General features: G+C 39.4%; 1 protein-coding gene across 1 annotated transcript in view; it reads right to left on the reverse strand.

Annotated features, from left to right (window-relative positions):
• Positions 1–15,236, reverse strand: part of luzp2 (leucine zipper protein 2) — a 157,623-nt gene that overhangs the window by 20,758 nt on the left and 121,629 nt on the right. The window contains exons 6-7 of the mRNA XM_034116041.1: positions 12,361–12,423; positions 1,328–1,390 (exon numbers count right to left, since the gene is read on the reverse strand). Coding sequence (XP_033971932.1) covers positions 1,328–1,390; positions 12,361–12,423 — 126 coding nt within the window. The remainder of the gene's footprint in view (positions 1–1,327; positions 1,391–12,360; positions 12,424–15,236) is intronic.

The raw sequence follows: 15,236 nt of genomic DNA on the forward strand, positions 1-15,236 counted from the left end.
TTGTTATGTGTCCAATATTGCAAGGTTGTTGTGTCTTTGTGCACTGTGACACTGCTGCAAAATGCAGTTTGATATGGTGCAACGCCCGTCATAACCAATCCAACTGTCTGCCGGTCAGGTGCTTTGACTGACACCCCCCCCTGTGAGGCTGAAGACATTTCAGAATCTTGAGTGACTCTTCTCTGCTTCCTGCTCCCTAGTCTCCCTCTGGGCTCTCACAGCATATGTGGAATACATATGAGTTTTCAAAAATAGCAACTGGGATCAGGGAGGTCAGACGGACATGATGCATTTCCTTCTGACCTTTTCTTTAGAAAAAAAGCAGAATGTCATCTCTCCTAAGATGAGTATGATACCATTAGGCTTATCCATCTGCAACTACAAATCAAATAAGACCATAATGTTTAAAGGGCCACATGAATCGTTTGGTGACATTGAGCATAAGGTTATGTTGTGTGAGTGACTGATGCAATTTAGAGAAAACGATTTATGAGCAATGACACCAAGCAAACAAGTAAAAAGCATCCATAATTCTCCAGCTAGAAATAGTACACGGAGCAGGACATTCAGGGACAATATATTCAGGCGTAGAAGCATAACGTTCAGTCTGCAAGGATTGAGTCATTTTTATCCATTAATGTCTGACACAGCTTTAGGAGCGATAAGTCTGCGGGATCAAAATGTACATTTCAGAAATGACATTGAAGGGCATTGTGGCAGAAATGTCAACTGACATTGTGACAGTGCAAACAAGGCCTGAAAGGTCAGTGCATTTACCAGTAAATGCCAATAAATATTACATATTGCTCTCAGATGGTTGGACATTTAATCTTTGCAAAAACAAAGGGCAGTGGCGTATGTATGGGTACAATACTGAACAGTCTCTTGTTTGCCACTCTTTGCATTACAGAGGAAGTATGTGTGTGGAAGATACAATTCTGATGCCCCATCATATGGATCCCACCAAATTGGAGCGTTACATGATGTCATCTTTAATTTCCGTCTTGAAGATTCCCTTAAAGGTTCTAATGCATAATTCTGTATAAACTTCACCCACTGCTGTCAACATCATTTAACCATATACCTCCCATGATTGAAAAGGATGGGTTGGATCTTGTAGAGTGGAAATCAGAGGACAGGGCTTATGTTGTGTGTGAACTGAGCGCTGGCCAATTGGCTTTGCGCGCTGCTGACAGGGTGGGACTTTGTAATTGCCGACTGACTAGTACCTCCTCTGATGGGATCATCCTTTTCAAGGTGGTCTGAAGTACCTGTTTACCCCTGGTCTGGAGCTACTATAAAGACACCCCCTTCAGTTTGAACTTACCTTAAAAATTAAATCCTTTTTCCCGTACCGCAGTTCTTTCAGTTGAGCCTGGATCTTTTTTGACTGCAAAGAGAAGATAAGGAAATAAGTGTTAGCTTATTCAAATAGCGAAATTGGTTTTAGATCACGAAGCAGGATTCTGCCAGCTGCAGCAGAAGACTCCTTTGTGAATGTTCCCTGGGCAAAGCTCTGGCTCAAAGGAAGCCCCTACTGAGAGGAAGAAAATATCAAATCTCCCCTTCACTGAACTGCATAGTCCACACAATGATGCAGTCATGCACTGGCTTCTTGCTCAATGTCTAAACCTGTATTCTCACCCCCACTACACACATTACCTGTAACATCACCACTCACATAACAGGCCCAGGATGGGCTCTCGTCTGTCATCGACACACACACACACACACACACACACACACACACACACACACACACACACACACACACACACACACACACACACACACACACACACACACACACACACACACACACACACACACACACACACACACACACACACACACACACACACACACACACACACACACACACACACACACACACACACACACACACACACACACACACACACACACACACACACACACACACCACACACACAGCAGCTTTTTACCTCCGCCCCCAAACTGACACAGTGGCCAGTGCTGCCTGACATTCACTCTGCTGCTTCACTTCAGTAGGCACATGCAACATAGAGGCTGTCTCCTAGATAGCTTGATACACAGCCATCCTCAAAGCTGCACATGATGTGAGCATGAACAGTGAAGCCTCCACATGGGACTCCGCACCAGTTCAGATGGTTGCTCTCTGTGACTTCAGTGAGGCTAGTGTAGTTTTATAGTGCTTTTTTTGTTATGAAGCATGGTGGACTATAACGATGTAATTGGAATGCAGATCAAATTGCCTGATGTATTGGTCAGTGCATATTTGAGTCATTGTGATTCATCAAGAGACAATCCTACTGACCTCTCTCTGACCTCCACTCTGTGATCTGTTTGGGCTTTCCGGGCTGCCATACTTCCATTTGATTAAAAGATGATGATACAAAAAAATCATATTTAAGATCTATCCATCCATCTTGAACTTGTTAACTGTATATACAGTATCAATAATTATTTATTCACCTATATCTAACTATATTTATTATACTTGATCTTTCTACTGTATAATTAGGGGACTTTTTATCCACCTGTTTTTATGTTTAATTTGTGCATCAGAACAAAAGTGGAAAGCAGAAAAGAAATCAAAATATCACAAAAGGTGTCCTGCTTGTTTGAGTTAAACATGTTGGTGTATCGATAAAAACAAGTTGCGGAATCAGACTTGTGCAAACTTTGGCTATAACAAAGAACCTCATCATGTTTGAGTTCACAAGGAGACTGTAAAGTTAAAATAAGAAGCTTTAGGGTAAGAAAACATCTAAAATGTCTGCAGCTCTTTTAATGATGTAACTTTGTCTAGCACTTATTTGGCAACTATCAGAGACAGAGACTGGACATTCCCCATATCTTTTATAATAAACAAGGCATTTGGATAAAAACGTTACTAATATACTTTTTTTCTTTCTATCTTTTACCCATCAGTTGATATCTCTGTCATTATATTTATACACATCTCTTCCTTTGTGCCTGACTGTCTATATCTATAAACCTCTCTTGCTCTCTTCCTATCTATCTCTATAATTCCTCAACACAGGCAGTACAAATGTGACACAAGGTCTAATCTTTCACCAAAGCGAACCCGATGCTGAAGGACAAATTCACTTCAAAGGGTTTTGTGTACTTGACAACTAGCACCCTCACCCTTTTTTTACGAGAGTCTTTATCTTGTTATTCCTCTTCCCACAGTGCTTCCATGTCCCAAGACACTCATCTCTGTCATGTGTAACTGGATTCAAAAATTGCATCCAGAGGCTCTTTATAAAACAAATTGTAAGGTTAAATAAACAAAGAGCTAAAGTTAAGCACTAACTCACAGGGCGAGCCATATATTTAATCTGGAATTGTAAAGACTGTTGCTGTGATACATTATCTTATATATCAGTAAGTGTGAGAAATTCTCTGTTAATGCAATGACTCATATTAACAGGCTACAAAGTCACACACTATTGAGTGGTAACTTATGAATGCAAATATCTGAACTTTGAAAATGTGCTGCGCTTTTCGACTTGTGAAAGCATTGATCTATGATTTTACTCCCTCGGCCCGAGAGATTCACAGCAGCATCTCTGCCATCTTGTTCCTGATGGTTCGAATCCTGCAAGGCTGGGACCTTAATTTCAAATAGAACTGGCAAAATGAAAAACACTGACATAGGTTGATGTAGTTGAACAGTTATGCCTAACGTTTTCCTAAAATAATGTATGACTGAGTCATTGTCCTTGTAAAAATGATGACAAAACTCAAACAGTCTGTTCCAAGGACAGGCTTGTTAATGTGTGCAAGTACTGTATATCTTTGATACTAATGTTCTGCTTGTATTATTAGTTATTTATTCCTAAAACAAATCAAACTAGAACTAGAGGATGCCAGGTTCTGAAGGGATTTGGTCTAGAACTGAAGGGAACTTTTGGGAAATAGGGGTCGCATTAGCATAATCAACAGTTTTGCATAACACAAAAAAAATTGATTTGTTATTAACATAAAATATTCATTTGTGCAATTAAAATTATGAGTTTATTTTAATGTCATAACCAGTTAATTAAGTCCCTTTTTCTGAAAAGCATTCAATGCCATCCCATAGTTCAAAGACAAGCCAACTGGATGTTCCTTCATTCCTTTGGGAGCCTCCCATGGACTGTAAGATATGGACGTAGTGTCTGTGATGTCACCCAAGGGTTTCTGTAAATCTATCGGCTCAAAGTGGTTGACTCTGCTCGTCGCCATCTTGGCAGTGACAGTCCTTCCCAATTCCCAGCTAATCCAAGATATATATACCCACATTTGTAATGTGTCCAATTAACTAGCCTTCTTGTTTGATATCGATCGTTTTTAAGATATACATTTTTCTTCTTGTCTTCTTTGCCTTTCGTTTTCAGACAGTGCCAATAACTTCAGTAGGAAATTCTGCATCTTACACATATCTCCAAAAGTATGGCAAACAGCCTTTAAGGAATTCTTATTATCCAAGTTCAAATAGCCTACAGCACAGTATATATAACACTGTGTGAACGTGTCTTGAATTGGAATCATAGAAAACAATCTGTGAGAAAAACAAAAACAGTAGTACAATCAAACCAAGACAAACACAAGACGAAACTGTAATATGAGTGTGTATTCATAAGTTGTCAGTATGATCTCTACACTTATGTTTATCCTTTGTCATTGCCCAGTAGCTGTCAAAGCTTTATGTAAGAAGGGACAACTTACAGTTGGCTTAAACTGCTACTGCAAACATTTGTTTACTTTTGGCAATGAATAGAACAGTTTTGTATGTACAGCCTTTGCCATAAATCATTGCCATGAGGGAACAGCAGAAGTGCTCCTATCTCACAGAAGCAGATTGAAACAGGTAACATGACACCTAAAGGTGATGACACCCTCAGCATACATCTGTATGCACATTTGTAGCAGGAGCACAGACCAGCTACGTTTCCCCGTTTACACAGATTGCCCTTCTTGTGGAGTGTGTCTGATTGGCTGAGGCATGGAACCTGAGATATACAAGTGACTGGCTGCCAGCCAAAACGTACTGACTGAAGAATATATTTCATTTCAGTCAGGGTAATCTGATTTATTCAATATGGATGCTGAATGAAGAAGAGCATGGAACTACATTTTTCTTATTTAAAGGATTATGCACATAACTATTGTATGGAAAGGTACATACATGAAGCTTGGAGCACACATCTTCCTACATATACATTATCACACCTGCCATACACCAAATACATAATGTTAAGACAATACATTGTCCTTTTGCCTATTATGTTCTCGATTAATGTTGAAATAAAAAGGAATTTCAGTGTTTCACATCACAGAAAAACAACAATATACCACTTAATCTGATATGGGAATTTACATTCAAATCAATAGTATGTATGACCTTTAGGACTTGCTTTATAAACATTTTTGTAGTTCAAGAATAAGAGCAGACGGTAGGCATACAGTACACCTCCTTTCTCCCTCACACACATGCAAAGTCTATTAATAAAAATGTGCGAAGGAAATGTATTACAAACTGATGCCTCGTTATTAAAGACAATGGAATCAGTTAGATTTATCGCCTCAAAACACTTAAGATGATAAAGGCATGCTGCTCCATTCAAAAAGCCCTGTAGAATTAATTACATGAGGCCATTCACCTTGAAATCAGTCATTACTGGAAATCCTCCCAAATCCAGTTACAGTATTACATTTTATCTTCATAAGGTTCAGGTTCTAGATGTTTTCAATAAATCCTGATGCAAGAGAGATATTTAATTCGGGTGATAACAGAGCTGAAGTGTTACGGCATCCTTCATCCAAATGACTTTGCAGGAACACCATACATTTTAGTAGGAAACAGGTGATACATTGTCGCTCTTGAGGAAAAAGATGCGCAACAGATTAAATGGCATCTCTAATGCCATGTGTCGCTCTCCTCCGCTGAAGGGTCTTAACCTTGACTTTGATTTAGGTTTTCTGAGCCATCTGATTTAACATGCCATTTTACCAATGAAATAGATAAAGAGCAAAACAAATAATCAGATAGCATATATATCTGTAAAGCATGCACTAGTAGTTACAGCATCAGCAAACTGAGCAGCATCTGCTATTAAAATGGACTGCTGAATTTAGGAGTGTTTGTGATTTGTGAAGTGAACAAACACTCAGCTGAGTCAGGGCAGTGGCTGCCTGCCAGTGGGTTTACTGACTGAACCTCACTAAGCCTTTTATACTTTTTGGTGACCTATCTTTATCCTTATTTGAATCATGACCGGGAGGTGTGTGGTGCAGTGGGTTGTGCATTGGTGTTTGGATCAGGGGGGCACAGGTTCAAACCCCACTGCAGTCAGCATGTCGTTGTGTCCCTGGGCAAGACACTTCACCCCAAATTGCTCCTGTGGGGATTGCCCACAGTATTGAGTATGTAAGTCGCTTTGGATAAAAGCGTCTAACAAGTAACATGTAATTTAATGTAATGACCATATGAATACAAAATACATGTTTAAACGTATGAAGAGTGTTATTCATACATATATGACAGGGATAACATGGTTCTGAAAGATGATCATTCTTCTTCTAGACTAGAGCGGGAATGATCAATCATAAATAGGACAGAAAATGTATCTGCAACTATTTCAATAAGCTATTTAGGCTTTAAAGGTGGGGTAGGTAAGTTTGAGAAACCGGCTCGAGATCGCTAGAATTTGAAAATACACAACCGGAGAAAATCTGCCACTTCCTTACAGAGCCCCTCCTCCAACACACACGAACGTGCACATGACCAATGAGGGCACGAGATAAGTTTGTGCACAGATGGAAGGCTGACAGGCAGGTAGGCCATCCAGTTATTTTAGCCGGGCCGGCTAAAATGATTGGTCGTGCTTTTTACAGTACTACGGCTTCCACAGATGACATTTTTTTATGGATTTGTTGTCAAAGCACTTAAGATATTCATTGCTATCGGGATGTTAAGAGCATTCCATGGAATATAACAAAAAGTGTATCTCGAGCCGGTTTCTCAAACTTACCTACCCCACCTTTAAATGTGTATTTAATTGTTTTAAAGCTAAAATGTCCGGTAAACAATGGCTCTAGCTTCTCAAATGTGAGGATTTGCTATTTTCTGTAAATATAGATTAAAATAACATTAAACTGTTAGTCAAACAAAACAACCCATTTGAAGCTGTCATGGTTTTAGAATCTTTAACTATTCTTTTACATTTTGCAGTTTAAATTACTTATTTTCATTAACATCAGTGCAGCCTCACCCCTGAAGTTCTCTCTTCATAGATCAACTACAAAACAAAACAAACATTCTTAACAAGAGCATTATTTCTTGGTAATACTTTAGTTTCATTAGTGTAATGGCTTTCTGAAAAACATAGCAAGTTTGTTTTCGTCTCAGGCAGTGAAGACAGGGGATCAGCTCATGCATTTTGGTGTAAAAGCAACCGCTCGACCTCCTTTGAAGTGTTAACATGTATTTTTAGCGGAGTAGTTCTCACCACACAACACAGATTAAGAGCACAAAGCCTGACACTCACATACAGTAGCAAGCAGAAGCAAAGCACAAGTTGAAGCAGCTTTCTAAAAAACGATTACCACACCAAGTGAAATGTATTCCAATGTACAATGTGGGAAATCCCAAAGCCAATTTTTCACTTGCAGAAAACACAAATCACACAAAAAGGAAAGCTGTTACTAATACAAAGTCTAAAAATGTCTCATGCTGCCAAAGGAGTTTAGAAAGTGTATCCAGGGCTAAGACAGAACAGGGCTAATCTCAGTTCTTGGACATGGCTTCAAAGCTCTCAGTTAAGATTCAAAGATTTTATCACAAGCTTCTTTATAAACTCTCAGGAAATCTTAATTGAAAAGATCTTTTGAAGATTATTTCTAGACAGCAATTAGGTACAAGTGAAATGCTTATGTTTGATGCATGTTAATTTAGGTTCAGTTTGGGTGTACTGTACGTGCAATAAAACACATATTCCATAATATTTCTATACAGACAGAGCATATATCATAATTTATGTTTACTAGAATCATGTATCACAATAACCTGCTTTAGTATCTCTTTCTGTGCCTCTGCTTTCATTACACGATTACAGCTGCAGTCTGTAACCCTTCCCCTTTAAACATAAATAACTTTCCTGGATGAAAGGAAGGGCATGTAAGAACATGTCTCTCACTGATTTACTTCAGTTTTATAGACTCACAAGGGAACTGAAGACAGTGACCTTCAGTGATCTACCTGTTAGAGAACACTCTCCTTAAATTCTTCCTTAACAAACCCAGAGTCTGTTTGCCTTTATATCACCCATACACGCCCCGTAGAAGAACACATACTGAGCGTAATATATTATCATATTCAAGCACAAAGCCAAGCAGTCATATCTTTAGCCGCTCATAGATCATTCCCTTTGCTGTCTCTAGAAATGTCCTGGCTCTGCGCTGACTGACCGACATCTTCAATCAGGACCTCTTCCTAGCCTTTGTACTCTTTCCAACTCTTTCCGTAAGTGTTATAATCAGACTTGGCTGGGATGTCAAATGTGCCATCATCGTCTCACAGTTTGAATATGTGATGATGGCTTGGATCAGCTAAGCTGGTGAAATGTCAGGGACGTTCAGCTGGAAGCTTTGTAGAAGGAAAGAAGCATGTCATTTTCAACACCAATTGCACGTGTTCCCAAAAGATCTCAAGAATAACCCTAGTGGTGGAGCACACTTCAGGGTCCATGAAAAGCTCTTTAACATCAAGGGCTTCCAAACACTCAATTCTCTTTGTGGACCTTTGCGCTGAAGTGTGCATGTAACTTAAGTCCATCATTGCTGATACTGTTAAAGTGGAACAGGAACCTTCACAGGTTGTTGCTAGTATAAAGTCAGTTTCGGTGAAGCATCCATGCTAAGCTGCTTCGTGCTGAAGTGCCAGCTTATGTTCCCTTGAAGTTAGACTTTTCTTTTCAATCGACCTTGATCCTTTCGTCTTTTGGAGTAATCAAGCTTCATTGGCTGTTGTGTCAGCAGTCTTTCCAGAACACTTTAGTTGCTTGAGGAGGCATTCAACTATGTAATGATTGTGTAAAATAAACACTGAACACTGACCTTTACCATAACTATTTTCAGATCACAGTGAAGGTATGCATTTACATTTAAAAAAAAAAAGTCTCCCATTATACTGTTTTTCATCAATATATTATAGGTCTCAGATATACAAAACATGTCTCTGACGTGTTTGGCTCGAAATACCAAACAGATCATGCATTGCAGCATCCCATAATCCCCTCTGTTTCAGCCCTGTTTCAAAAGGGCTGATTCTCTGTCTGTTACTTTAGATGAAAATAAGGAGCCACTCCCCACGCCCCTCTGAGAGAGATTTGGTTAAAAAGAACACAATGGTGCTCTAGGAGGAGAGATAAGGGGGGTACCTTGGTTGGTGATTGGCTAATGGTTACACGAGCCAAAAAATCTTTATGACATGATAAAGTGGCCCAAATCTGATCAGCTCATTTTCATACAGGTTGTTATATAAATGGATCAGGAGAAAAAGTGAGCAAATCTTTTTCCTGACATTTTCAGAATCTCTTTACACAGAGGGGACTTATGTTTATGTATAAAAGACAGGAACAAGTGGATTTTGCATAATAGGTGACATTTAAGCCCCTGTCACACTGTCCCGAAATTGACACCAGATGGACACACGATAAAGGAAATGTTCAAATTCGGCTCTGATCGTAACAACATCGGGTCATTCGTGAGGGCATCTTAAGCCATCGTATGACCGCCGGTGGAGTTTCTCAGGCTCCGGCAGCAACTTCGTGAGCGGTGGCAAAATCTTTGGCATGCCAAACATTTTAAAAAGGACCTTGCGAAGGTTCATTTTTGTGTTGAATTTGTGTGTCCATTTTGCCCTTCGTAAGGGACTCGTGAGGGAATCTTGTCAAATCGTGTCACCTTCGTCTGATCATCGGTGCCATCGGGCATTTTTCGCCTCACGAAGACAATAGGAAGGAAACAAGAAGCTGCTCGATTGTCTTAGGAGGGCAACACGACTACGTGAAGCCCTCGCAATGCCGTCGTGTAGCCATCGTATTATAGTACGATGACATCGAGATTGCATTTATTTCACAACAAAATCATGTAAACATATTATGGAAATAACCCAATTTGTGTTCTGTGAAACTGAAAAGGATATTACATTGTTTGTGTTACTTTCGTTGCAGTTGTATGTCTTAAATGTAATGTAGGTTAACTTCCTGTTTTCTTTAGATGCTTTTATTTTGAAGGCGAGTTTACGCTGTTGACAGGAAGTTGTTGTTGCTATGGAAACAACATGACGGAGATAAGTAATATCTTCTAATCTACATATAAAGACGGAGAAAGTAAAGAATAAAGTGTATGTTTAAATGTTAGCACCCCCCGAAGAGGCACAAGCTCTTACGTTGAGTCTGGATACATTCTAAATCATCAGTAAAGTCGACGACCATATTTTCGTTTGTGGTTCGGGTGCCATCGTGTGGCCTTCTGTAGGCATCGTACTTGCTTCGGCTGTTGCTTGGCTGTTGACCAAGTTCGGGGCCATCTTCGTGCAAAATTCACAATTCCATATTCGTGTGTCCATCTGGTGTCAATTTCGGGACAGTGTGACGCGGGCTTTAGGGAAAGCCTTCATCCCATTCACATATTTAGACTCACATCTAGAAGCTGCTAAGTACAACCATACTCTGATCTGGTGACCACTGAGCAGCAGCACGGGGCCATGATAGGGCTTCTCAGTGGTGGTAATGAAGGAGGGACAAGAGTTATTTCTTCCCTTTCCCCACCCAAATCTATCCTGCCGGTCAAGGTGATGAAACAAGACATAAAAGAGAGCCTATCAAAGTAACATCCTATTTGTTTAAGAATATACACTACAGTACATTGCCAGTTAATTTGGAACACCAAGCTAGAACTGATGCAGTTTCAACCATAAAACTGTTTCAACAAAAGCTCACTTTCACAGCCTTAATGAAGTTAACATGTATTGCAATCTGTTGGATTGGACTGAAAACGTTTTTATCTGCTTTATAAACTGCCAACTGAGTTTGTCTTTAAAAGGGCATACACAAGGTAATATAAGAGGTGCTCATGTTCCCTGTTTTTAAAAAGGGTTTCTTATTTCAAAGGAACAGTTAATGGGAAACTATTCTGGGACATGAATTCATGTGAAATAAATGCTATTGTCCGAATGACACTCTTTATTGTGTGAAAGAGCGTGTAAATAAGATAAATTAAGTATGTCAAGTATTAGTAATTGTAAATATTTTGTTGTGGGTACAGATTCATGATTTGAAACGCTAACATATTACAGTTTTCCCTGTAATACCTGCCAGGCTGCATAATTCCTTGTCTTCTCCTAAAAATGCAATCACTAACAACTTTTCTGTCATTCAAAATCTTTAGTAATATTCTCTGCGGCATTGACCAAACAAGCCTCAGCTGCCTTGGGTGAGGTCTAGCCGAGGGTCTTTGTAAAGAAAAATGTCCATCTGCACACCAAGGTTGCCATCTATCAACTTGTCTGCATCAACACACTGCCCTATGTTGTAAAAATCTGAGGTTATTCCAAATACTGCAGCCTTGGTACAGAAAGTGCATAAATATTGAGTCCTCAATTACACAGCTCCGGTTGCTCTCACTTCTCATCGTGGTGCTCTCAGGTCCTTCTGCCTTGTAAGATCCTGCATAGCTAAAACACAGCCTAGTATTGGTCAGCATTACGGCAAGAGCAGGAGTTCAAAGCCCTGCTTGAAGTGAACCTGGTGCATGCTAGCAGACCGTAACAACTGGCAGCAAAGCCAAAACAGAAAAAGAGCAAAAGTCTGTGACAGCTAAAATGACACAGACGAAAATGTACTCGAAGCTGCTCTCTATACAAGTTTGGCTCCCCGGATTGCTCTGTGCAGCCTTCAAAGAGCATTCTGTTAGAGAAAACTTGTCCTGAGATTCACTGGACAGCCAAAACCAGGCAAAGTTTGCATGTGGGAGAGAGAGTGAGAAGGACAGGAATAGACTGCTTCTAATCTATAATGTGAATCTTACGCCATGTACCCACCGAGAGTTTCCTAATCACAGTTAAATTAATAGTCCAAATGATAGTGGACAACTTGTTTTAATTACAAGCAACAAGAACAAATATTCTCATTTAGATGTTCTAATTTGTATTTGGTTAACGTTGCTTGATCACAAGAGAACGAAATGTGTGTGCAATATCCTATCGTGAACTGCACCTATTCCATTAACAATGAACCAACAAGTAGTGGGAGCAGGTTAATAATGAATGTGAGAAAACAGAGTGTTATAATTGAAAATCCTTACCTCTTCGGCATAGGCATCACAAAGTTTGTGTCCCGAGAGTAGTTTCGTTTTCAAGCTCTTGTTCTGAAAAGGAGAATAGAAAGAAATGAGTGATGCCATTGGTAAGTCTCCTCTGTGTTCGTCACTTCATGTTCCTTTAACTTTTTTGCTGCTTTATAAAAAGTACTATTTACTCAGTAGGCTTCAATTTCTCCAACAAGGCACTTGGCTGTTGAGGAGCCCTGACAGCAAGTGCTTGGTTGCCTCTCAGTTTGAAGAGCAGTCAGGAGTGCCCTGTCTCAAAGAGCACTCAGGCCCAATGATAGGTCAGCATTGTAGCTCAGGGCCAGACCCCCACTGAACTTTATACGTGATCAGTAAAGCATTAAAATCATTTGACTGGCAGCCTGTGAAGACACGCCATAGCACGGGTCAAAGGGTGTTGTTGTTTGGTGCCAGTTAACATCCTTGTTGCAGTTTTCAAACAATCTGGAGGACTGACTGCTACAATGTGTTACAGAAATGTTCATGAAGTACATTCAACCAAAAGATGTTTGCTGTTGAAACCAAAATGGTGCTACTAACAATGCCAGATTCCTTAAAAATCTCAATTCAAAGTAAAACAATGTCTTGATAAAAAAAAAGTCACTTTCAAATATGTATTTCTGAATAATTTATCTTAGGTCAAATAAGCATGGTAAAAAAAGTATCTTTAGTACAGTCCCTGTTTCTTAATGCTATTGTCACAGTCAAAGGCTTGGGGTAAAAAGGACTAATACCAAGATCTTTCTCACTTACAGTAATTTAGTTTCAGTACAATGCACTGCTATATATTTAAAAGGAGCCAAGAGGAATCATGTAAAGACACTAGAGAATGGGACCTGAGGGTGATAACAGCTTTTGAGAGGAGGGAATTTCCCCTTTTAATTGACAATGATCTGAATGGTCTTAAACCGACTGAATGCTTAACCCAAAGTACCCATCCAGACCTCAAGATGACCCAATAAAACAGCACAATCAACCATGAGGAAAGTAACACTGAGTCTGAAAGAACTACAATTGTACAGTCTCCAGCATGTGCAGTTAAGGGAAAGTCATTAGGGGCAGACAGTCTCCGCTGTGATTTTAAATTAGATGACCGTCGCAGAGATTTTATTACAGTGGGAAAAAGAAAACTGCTTGAGAGAAAACAGTATAATGCAGTGGACAGAACATACTGCACTACACAGCATATGTATTTAACAATCCATCTATGAAATACGAAGGCATACACAGGCTTTTATTGGTTTGTACTGCAGCAAGTCTGAAGCTTGAATCCATTTTAAACAGCTCCTTAGAATATGTCATATCAAAGTTAATATTGTTTCTGCTAAACATAATGGATGATCCAAGACTCAGTCGTTGTATCTAAGCTATCACATGCTTTATGATAATAAGAAGTTTAAAGACAATGGTCTGTTAATTTGTGTGTGTGAGAGTGTGAGTGAGAATGAGTGTTTACTGAAACATTTGGGGAAATATATGAAAAAAAGGCATCACAGATCCTTGAAATGTGTACAAAAATCATCCTGATGGCTGAGTAAACCTAAAACTCATCCAACAGCATTGTTGTATATTGACAGGAAATAATTGCCACTCTTGCATAATTCAAATTGTACCACTTGTTTTATCAAAAGAAAAAATACAATTAGATGCAACTTAATCATAGCAACCGGTGGAGATTTATTCACACTTTTTCAATGACTCGGCATAACATTTAAAATTCTAAATGAGTTTATCAATGAGCCAATTCACTGTAGTTGAGGGTCTATTATTCAAACTCGTCCATTAAAACTCAAGTGAGAGCAATGAATATTCATCCACTATACTCAATTCAATGAAACTGAACACAGTGACGAACAGAAACAAAGCACGACAGAAGAAGTTGGCCCTCACTCTTCTCATATAGTACATGCATTATGTTATGCTACATACAATAAACAAGTTAATGCCACAGCAACTATGTGAACGGATTAGAGTGTATGGGCTTAGACTGGGATATAACAGACTTTGAAACAGCATGATGGATGCCAGGAGGGTGGTCCTGAGCATCGCCAAGACTGTGTTGTGTTGCTGGGCTTTACCATGGCGGTAATCTCCCAACTGCACGACGAATGGACCAGAAAACCTCTTCACAATGTTTGCTATGTGGGAGGCAGCCCTTGGAGGATCTACATGGTACATGAAGAGGGTTTTTGCATTCCTCGCTAACGCACAGTTTGAAACAGTCAACATCGAGGGTAAAACCGTTTGTTCCAAGAACACACAATGCACTTGTTTAAATGACAAATCTCATGAAAACCAAGTGAAATCAAGTATGATGTAATTATATACCATTATAGTTGTATAGGGATGTTTTTATTACTCAAATTAGGAAAATGTGGTAATTATTACACAATGAGCACAAGAAAAGATTTACATTAGGAGAAAAGGATCTACAGTTCCAAAGATATTTAAAAAACTAAATCTCAACAAGCTGTTTCAATGTTTCATTAGTTAAAACTGAAGGAAAAGCAGATCTAACCAGAGCCGGCCCGACCCATTAAGCGACATAAGCGGCCGCTTAGGGCCCCGCAGCCACTAAGGGCCCCCTAGCAACAAAAAAAGAAATGAAAAAAAAAAAGAAATCTCAGTACACTGTCGCCGTGATAAGTATGTTTAATTAATTTAGTTAATATGCCTAGATTGCCTACTCTCAAAGTCATGTATTATATTATTGAGTCAATCATATAATACATTAACGTGCTTTACCTGAACCTCATCATGACACTAGAGGACGGCAAGATTGTAATTTCCCGTGTTCAGTGAATGCAACAGAGGCAAGACACCAGACCAATCACCAGAGAGTTGCATGGAAA

This window comes from Trematomus bernacchii, unplaced genomic scaffold (assembly GCF_902827165.1).
Source record: "Trematomus bernacchii unplaced genomic scaffold, fTreBer1.1, whole genome shotgun sequence".
NCBI lineage: Eukaryota > Metazoa > Chordata > Actinopteri > Perciformes > Nototheniidae > Trematomus > Trematomus bernacchii.